This window comes from Oncorhynchus mykiss, chromosome 12 (assembly GCF_057628025.1).
Source record: "Oncorhynchus mykiss isolate SJ-2025 chromosome 12, ASM5762802v1, whole genome shotgun sequence".
In the NCBI taxonomy this organism is placed as follows: domain Eukaryota; kingdom Metazoa; phylum Chordata; class Actinopteri; order Salmoniformes; family Salmonidae; genus Oncorhynchus; species Oncorhynchus mykiss.
This window is the reverse complement of record NC_143033.1, coordinates 94583129-94592665: the sequence shown is the minus strand read 5'-3', so window position 1 is coordinate 94592665 and position 9537 is coordinate 94583129. Positions and strand designations below refer to the sequence as shown.

The window sequence follows — 9537 nt, the reverse complement described above, 5'->3', positions numbered from 1 at the left end:
CCTGGAGATCTACAGTCCTGTGGGTTTTCAGTCCAACCCTCTTCCTTGGAGACCTACAGTCCTGTGGGTTTTCAGTCCAACCCTCTTCCTGGAGATCTACTGTCCTGTGGGTTTTCAGTCCAACCCTCTTCCTGGAGATCTACAGTCCTGTGGGTTTTCAGCCCAACCCTCTTCCTTGGAGACCTACAGTCCTGTGGGTTTTCAGTCCAACCCTCTTCCTGGAGATCTACTGTCCTGTGGGTTTTCAGTCCAACCCTCTTCCTTGGAGACCTACAGTCCTGTGGGTTTTCAGTCCAACCCTCTTCCTGGTGTTCTACTGTCCTGTGGGTTTTCAGTCCAACCCTCTTCCTGGAGATCTACTGTCCTGTGGGTTTTCAGTCCAACCCTAGTTTAACACACCTGATTCTACTAATTAGCTGCTCAAAAAGACCTTAATGAGCTGAATCAGATGTGCTAAATTAGGGTTGGACTGAAAACCTCCAGGAAGAGGGTTGGGCAGCCCTGGCCTAGATAATCCATCCACCTGACAGGTGTAGCATATCAAGAGGCTGATTAAACAGCATGATCAATACACAGATGCATCTTGTGCTGAGGACACAACACAATTCCACAGATGTCTCAAGTTTTGAGGGAGCGTGCAACTGGCATGGTGACTGCAGCAATATCCAAACTGTCTCCAATGTCGTTTTATATATTTTGGCAGTATGTCTGACCAGCCTCACAACAGCGGACCACAAGTAACCACATCAGCCCAGGACCTCCACATCTGGCTTCTTCACCTGCGGGATCGTCTGAGGGGGGGTTGGGGGGAAAGAGTGCTGAAGATTATTTCTGTCTGTAATAAAGCCCTTTTGTGGGGACAGACTCCTTCTGATTGGCCGGGCCTGGCTCCCCAGTGGCTGGGCCTGGCTCCCCAGTGGCTGGGCCTGGCTCCCGAGTGGCTGGGCCTGGCTCCCGAGTGGCTGGGCCTGGCTCCCGAGTGGCTGGGCCTGGCTCCCGAGTGGCTGGGCCTGGCTCCCGAGTGGCTGGGCCTGGCTCCCCAGTGGCTGGGCCTGGCTCCCCAGTGGCTGGGCCTATGGCTGCACCACTGCCCAGTTATGTGAAATCCATAGATTAGAGCCTAATGAATTTATTTCTTATATGAACTAACTCAGTCAAATCTTTTAAATTGTTGCATGTTGCATTTATATTTTTGTTCAGTGTAGATTATAAATGTGATTAGTTAAGAATGTTGGGTAAGGTTGGAAAACAAGTCGCTACCAGGATGGTAACCTGGTAACCTTGCGAGTCACAACCTGCATTTAACACCCTCCATCCACATCCAACCTCCCTTCTTAAAAGCATTTATTTTATTTGACCATCTGTAAACTGGTCATGACTAGAAGGGATCCAGCATTTGTCAGAATGTACTTGTTGTTGCAGGTTTATGAGAATTAGGTTAAGAAAAGTGTTAGGATTAACTCAAATGCAAAATTTTAAAAAATTAAAGGCTTTTGACAAAAGCTGGATCCCGTCTAGACATGACCCTGTAAACTCCATCCACTGACATGCCACTCTACACTCTGCCCACTGAGCTTTCATCTAACCAATCAAATTAGTTCTGTCGTTGAGCCTGAGCTTCTCTGAGAACAAAATTGAGGCCAGGGCCACCTTGTTGCCAAATGTTGTCCAACGTTGCAGATAGAAATATCATTAATTGAGCTGATGTGATTCCTTAGTCTACATGTCAGAGGCATGTTTGTCCTACTTAGATAGCCCATTTATATATGAACCCAAAACATTGGGTCCTGCTGAACGTGACCCATGATTCATGTCAACGTTCTATTGTCTAGTGCTGCTCTGTAATGAGCCTTGTATTGAATCCTGCCCTGAATGAGGAAAACTCCTGAGCACAATTCCAAGACTCTTTCTCAATTATTCTTTCCTCAGTTTTGTGTCCTCTCTCCTCACCTAATTTAACACCCTCCAACCTCCTTCCACCTCCAGCCTCCCTCCCTGACCCTCCATCCACCTCTAGCCTCTCTCCCTGACCCTCCAATGCTAAATTGTAATTATTTCCCCTCTATGGCTTATTTATTGCCTTACCTCCCTACTCTTCTATATTTGCACACACTGTACATAGATTTTTCTATTGTGTTATTGACTGTACGTTTGTTTATGTGTAACTCTGTGTTGATGTTTTTGTCGCACTGCTTTGCTTTATCTTGGCCAGGTCACAGTTGTAAATGAGAACTTGTTCTCAACTGGCCTACCTGGTTAAATAAAGGTGAAATAATTAATAATACATAAAAAAATCTCTCTCCCTGACCCTCCATCCACCTCCAACCTCCCTGACCCTCCATCCACCTCCAACCTCCCTGCCAGCCTTTATTGTATTTAACTCTCACCTGTAAACTCCACTGACTGACCTGTCACTAAGCTCTTCCCACTAAGCTTTCATCCAACCAATCAATCAGTTCCCGACTACCTCTGGAGGTGGTACTATGAACACAGCATGACTACCTCCGGAGGAGGAAGGAGGTCAGGAAGATCTGATCACAATTCCTTCTTTTTAAATGGTCTATACCTGTCTAGAAATGTGGCCTAAATCAGAATATGGCCAAGATCAGGACGCATGTTAGCAGCCGGTATAAACAGGGATCAGTTCTCTCCACGGGCTCCCAAGTGGCACAGCGGTCCAAGGCGCTGCGTCTCAGTGCAAGAGGCGTCACTACAGACCCTTGTTCAATTCCAGGCTGTATCACAACCGGTTGTGATTGGGAGTCCCATAGGGCGGCAGACAATTTGCCCAGCGTCCTCCGGGTTAGGGTTTGGCCAGTGTCATTGTAAATAAGACTTTGTTCTTAACTGACTTGCCTAGTTAAATAAAGATAAAATAATGTAGCCAAGCAGTGAACCACTGTTGTTTGACATCAGTGACCCCCTGTGTAGAGCTATGGCATTGCAAGCCACATCCAAACTCCAAATTAGTGAAGAATAAATCTCACCACGGCACGTCTTGAAAACACATCTTTACTGCGTTTTTAAAGTAGTACAGACATTTTGACATCTTAGCCCACAGTGTTGGGCTTGAGAGATGGAGAATAACCAAAAATTCAAGACTTGTATCTTCCGGGTAGCTGCCCAAGTGGACAGTGTTGGTTGTACTGTTTCTGTTAAAAAGGTAAAAGAGTTCAGGTGAGGGGGTTGCCATGGTTATGTCATCGCCAGCGTCCCAGCGCTGCTCTCGAGTAATGCCCATCGCCATCCCATATTTCCACACCTCTAGAGAAGACCCACACCTGTTACCAGGTGCACTAGGCTCCAACCCGGTTGAACCCCCCCCTCTCACCCCGACCTCCAGGCCCCTCCATAAGGCCCTCTTCCCTGGCCGATGGGGCCCCAGATGGAGAAGCCCATCAGGACAGGTTGTCAATGTTGGCCAGGAAGCGCTGGGCCCACCACTCATCCAGATCGATGGGAACAAAGTCTGGGGACGGGGAAAAGAAGAGAGTTAGAGGAGGCCTCAAACATTGGGTTATGGTGTGGCAGCATTAACAAGTGGACCTCAACTTTTTGTAGGGTGATGATGTGAACAAAGGTTAGAAGCACATTATTGGAACTGGTCAAACATAGATGGTGACTATATTTTAAACTAAAGTAAGAATTCAGTGGTGAAATTACTTAAGGGCCAATGCAGCTGTTTTTATCTCAATATTAAATAATTTCTGGGTAATAATTGAGTACTTTACTGTGACTGTTTCCAATTAGAATGGTCAAAGAGAAACAAAAATAGCTTCTATGACTATCTGAGTAGGGAATGGAAAACTGAAAACGAGCTGTTATTGGCAGAGGTGTGGAACTCTCTTATTGGTCTATTAACTCATTTACCACCTGGTGATGTCATCAGGCAGGCCAAAACAAGCAGTCTTTTCTCATCATTTTCACAACTTCAACTGCACTGGGCCTTTAAGACCACGAACAGTGAAAACTCAGAGGTCATATCAGAACTTTCCCAATGTTTCCCAATAGGACATTCCCAGTCAATGAACTCCAATATGACTTTCCCAATATCCCCCAATATAACTTCTGAATGTTCCCAAATAGGACTTTCCCAAAATGCCTCTTCACATTGCTAAGAATGAAGACATGATGACTGACACAACCCTACATCACACTGGTTTATGTGGTGGCAGTGCTGTGACAGCCCTAACACACACGCAGATGTGACCTTCTGTCCAGGTGACCAAAATAAGGTGCATCTTTCCATTGGGTGTGAAAAGCATGGGGGGTACGGACAGAGGAAGTGGTTTAGTGTCAAGGAAATGTACTGAGGGGGAGAGAATGGAGAACAGATTACAGTGAATGAGTGTTTAAGGGATGAGACTGAAGGAGGAAGGTAGACTCAGGTCAGGACTCACTCTTCAAGGCTGGGTTGGGGTTGGTGTCTGAATACTGCACTGGTCCCTGAGCACTGGCACTTCCTGTCTCATCACTGGCTCCTCCCTCCTCCGCCAGCTGCACTACCTCCTGCCAGGCTGCAACAGCAACACACATACACAACCTGGATACATGCAGCCTTCAGTAGAAATGAATGTAGGTTCCTTGGGTTTTCTTAGAAATCTATAGATTGTTCTTAGACATGTTTTAGTTTAATATTGCGAATACTACCAGGAGAAACAAAGAAGAAGAAAACAATATCAAAATACTACCAGGAGAAACAGAGAAGAAGAAAACAATATCAAAATACTACCAGGAGAAACAAAGAAGAAGAAAACAATATCAAAATACTACCAGGAGAAACAGAGAAGAAAACAATATCAAAATACTACCAGGAGAAACAAAGAAGAAGAAAACAATATCAAAATACTACCAGGAGAAACAGAGAAGAAGAAAACAATATCAAAATACTACCAGGAGAAACAAAGAAGAAGAAAACAATATCAAAATACTACCAGGAGAAACAAAGAAGAAGAAAACAATATCAAAATACTACCAGGAGAAACAAAGAAGAAGAAAACAATATCAAAATACTACCAGGAGAAACAAAGAAGAAGAAAACAATATCAAAATACTACCAGGAGAAACAGAGAAGAAGAAAACAATATCAAAATACTACCAGGAGAAACAAAGAAGAAAACAATATCAAAATACTACCAGGAGAAACAAAGAAGAAGAAAACAATATCAAAATACTACCAGGAGAAACAGAGAAGAAGAAAACAATATCAAAATACTACCAGGAGAAACAAAGAAGAAGAAAACAATATCAAAATACTACCAGGAGAAACAAAGAAGAAGAAAACAATATCAAAATACTACCAGGAGAAACAGAGAAGAAGAAAACAATATCAAAATACTACCAGGAGAAACAAAGAAGAAAACAATATCAAAATACTACCAGGAGAAACAAAGAAGAAGAAAACAATATCAAAATACTACCAGGAGAAACAGAGAAGAAGAAAACAATATCAAAATACTACCAGGAGAAACAAAGAAGAAGAAAACAATATCAAAATACTACCAGGAGAAACAAAGAAGAAAACAATATCAAAATACTACCAGGAGAAACAAAGAAGAAGAAAACAATATCAAAATACTACCAGGAGAAACAAAGAAGAAGAAAACAATATCAAAATACTACCAGGAGAAACAAAGAAGAAGAAAACAATATCAAAATACTACCAGGAGAAACAAAGAAGAAGAAAACAATATGAAAGCAGACAGTCATATAGTTGAAATTGGTAAACATAAAATGGGGGGAAACTCACCCTAAGTGTCAAAACATTTTGCAGCTTAAAAGGTGTAAAAAGGAAATAACCTTTGAACAAAAGTAGTCCTGCCACATCACACCCACAGTGTAAGGTCCAGTAGGGTGAATTTTACAAAGCATGCCGTGTTTGAAACTACATTTTAAATAATGCACTCTTGTCATGTGGATTTATGAGCGTTCAGTCCACTGGCACTAATGACCAATGTTATGTCACTAGTCTAAATGTTTCAAGTACTAATGTAAAAAGTCAAAATGAACCCCTATTGGGGAATGAATGACTGCATAAATAAATGAATGATGAAGGCAAGTTTGAATTACTATCATTTTAATTAAACATGCTCATAGTGAAGGCAAGATGGAGCTACCATGTTAATGATCCAATCCTTTCACATCTATGATAGGCACCTTTCACCATACGGACCTTCACATGACTTACAAGTGTTGAACCAACGTGTTGTTTTATAATGTTACAAGTAACTGGGTGTAACTTAAAATGTGTATTTACTGGTTAATGATCCTATACAACTTGTTGCAATCCTCCTTTCTAGAACCTCTCTGTAGAACGCCTAGTAAGAGCAGGGCCTACTTTTTGTCCTTGTCCACTCTGACCAAGGTTATGTAGTTAATGTGCTGCCATTGCAAACGTTCAGTAGGAACGACCTAGTGTGTCACATGGGCAAGGGAGGAATGACTTAACAAGTTACACATGCTGTTTGGCTGGGTAGGTTAGGGTTAATGTTGAAATACAGTCATTGAGCTTACTGTGTAGAGCTCCACTTAGGCACAATGAAATACCTGTGTCTTCATTCAATTACACTGCAGATTCACGCAGTGATTATCAACACATATTTCTAGAAGCCATTGTGTACTACCTTCATCGGAGGCAGAGTAGATCATTTACAGGCAGACAGACGAACAGATGGACAGACGGACGGACGGCTGGCTGGCAGAGGGCTTCAATTTGGGTGTGAGGGTAGTGGAATTCCAGCCAGCTGTGCCTGCTATCACTGGTATCAGTGTCAGTGCAGCTGTGATGCTGAGCCTGGGAGGGGAGACTGACTCCTTGTCCAACCCTGACCCTCACCCTGCCTGTAGATGGTGGGAGAACACTGGGAGGGAGTGGTAGAGGGAGTGGTAGAGGAGAGGTCCTACTGTCACCTCTAAAGGGACACTAGACAGAAAGGAGATGATTTGGACACTACTCAGACTGTAGATGAGGTGAATAATAATAGCATGGTAATATTATGTTTACCATGGCCCACATTCATGTTGACTGAGAACATGGCTGACCATGTTGAAAGAGAAACACACATTCTTTGTAAAGTGGGTTGTAGGGGCAAGATCAGATTCCAGAGGCCCATTGTCCATAGAAGTCCTCAGTCACAACCATATTACTCGTGGGTGTACGGTCAAAGTCAAATTGCCAAGGTTTAAGGGGCTTGGTCCATTCTATAAATTGTATTTCTATGGTCTGTCACTCCTTTACCTTCATAGATAAACTTGACATTCTCCTGGTGTGCAGAAGTGAAGCCCTCCTTGGGCTGGGGGTCCACCTGTAGAAGAGCTGCTGGGGTGTTGTGGTACTTCTTCCCATTCAGGCGGTTAAACACTATCTTGGGTGCAGGAGAGCTGCACGACAAAAAAATATGGACTTAAACATTAAAAACTTGTTGATTTATTTTAAGTCTACACACAATATACCTATAGACCTGTAGTAAATATGACACGATGAAATGTTCTCCAAATAGAGTTTCTTAGGCATGTTTGTTACTGTAAAGGCGTCATAAATTACTCTGACTCTGCTCTCTCTCAATCATTCATTCACGACAAATGAATGAAAATGTATGCTTCACTCAGAGCAAGGACTAGCTAGATAGGAAGTCATCCACCTGAACCACATCGTTACCATACCTTCGAACACAGTACGGTTTCTATGGTGATAACGAAAGCCCACATGATAAGAATGCAGTATTTTTATTTTATTTAGTTGACCTTTATTTAACAGTATGGAGGATGCCATGATGGATATGTCGCAGATTGTGCTTCTCTCTACTCTCCTCGATCAGGACCAAATTAGTGAAATATTGCTAAAGATATGATAAACGCCTTATTGTTGATGTTTATTTGAAACGGGTTATCTTGAAACTTAGTAAACATATGTGAGTAGACAGCAGAGAGCAGCTACCAAGCTAGCATGTTGCTCAGTAGCATGTTGCTCAGCTAGCATACACGTGTTGGGACTAGACAGTGACAACAAACGCTCGTCAGTGACCTTGCTTCCCACACACAAGGTCGTTTCACGCCCCTGTTCAATGACATAAAAGCAGGTGGCTGTGGTTTGGAAAAGACCCACAACAGTGTGCCTTGTGATAGAATGTGCCCCATGGATATTAGTTTTTATAGCTAGCTTGCTACTATTACGTGCCAATACAGGCGCTCGCGCTACAACAATGTTGTAAGATGTGCATTTCTGAAACTTTAATGCTTCACGGGCTGCAGGTGAAGCTATGCCAAACATCATTACAGTACAATAATAACAGTGACACTGCCATTATATGCTAATAACACTGTTAAACCTATGTACAATGCAATAATAGTACTTACTCTGGTATAGACCAAGGCGTTTGTTTGTGCTTGAAGTCATTTATTTTGTCAATCTGCTGCGTTTGACCTCATATTAAAAAAGGGAATAGATATCAACATTGCATTGAAAAGGAAAGCGATATAAACATGTTAAGTTAACTACTGAAAACACAATGTATGTTACTGCCTCTGAATGAAGGCCATTTAATGGATTGGCATCAACATTGGCACATGCGCAAATATACACCCGTGCCACAGTGTAAATGTTAACATGTAACAAGGCATGTATCTAACCTCATAATTACAATGTATCATCACTTTGATGACAGTGTGAGCGAGATGTCACTGGCATGTTGTTATAAAAGTGTCCGAATCGGTCTCCTAGAATCCACCACACTCACCTGTTCGTCGCTGTGTAACAAGTTTGCTGGGACCTCTTGTAATTGTGTACATCATGTGCTAGCAAAATCCTAGTCAACTTCAGTATGGCACTTTGGAGTGTCCTATAGACTTCCCAGGCCGGTTATGTCAGAGGCAAATTGGGTATAGGCACAGTTTATAATTTATAAAATCTTTACAATACTTCCTCTCGTGTAATTTATCGACGCTTCCACGATTCAAAAAACAGGTCCGTGTTTTTCCTGTTACATTGGGCAAATTCCGTTTCAAGATTATCTCTGCATTTCAACTACTAGAATCTTCTGCGCTTCGAACGACTGGTGGAAACTTTTGGGATAATCTACCGCGCAACAACATAACCATGAATCAAGCTCCTCTTTTTCGGTATTTAATCATTCTAGTTGAAAACGTATCTCAAAAAAAAACATAGATTGCTACGTTCTCCTGAGGCCCTGTGGCACGAGCTGATCGCCTTGCATCCAAGTGTGTGAAGAAGTCGGTAACTTTGGTCCTTGGGGCTGTCCGAGTCGGTACAATGTCAGATCTGATGAAACATGAGCTGTCATTGAGCTGCAAAGACACTCAACCAACGCGCATACATTTTGACATCGCAACACGCCTCCCTCTGTCTTTTAAAGCGACAGTGACCAACTGACTGTATGGCAGAGGACAGGTCTGAAGAAAGGGGTACAGCATTGCCGCTGTCATCAACGTTGCTTTCAGATATGAACAAAACAAGAATAAGGTGTCCCCCCATCATGTATACACAGTGACCATACAATACAATCACATATCCACTAGAAT

At 42.7% G+C, this 9537-nt stretch overlaps 1 protein-coding gene across 1 annotated transcript; it reads right to left on the bottom strand.

Annotated features, from left to right (window-relative positions):
• Window positions 1–2996: 2996 nt before the first annotated feature.
• LOC110487022 (MAPK regulated corepressor interacting protein 2) lies at window positions 2997–9390 on the bottom strand. Its single transcript, XM_021558918.3, has 5 exons — window positions 8736–9390; window positions 8356–8422; window positions 7238–7380; window positions 4401–4517; window positions 2997–3469 (listed from the first exon to the last, which is right to left on the bottom strand). Exons 1-5 carry the CDS (start codon window positions 8788–8790, stop codon window positions 3399–3401), a joined length of 453 nt encoding a protein of 150 aa, XP_021414593.2. The 5' UTR covers window positions 8791–9390; the 3' UTR covers window positions 2997–3398.
• Window positions 9391–9537: the final 147 nt, after the last annotated feature.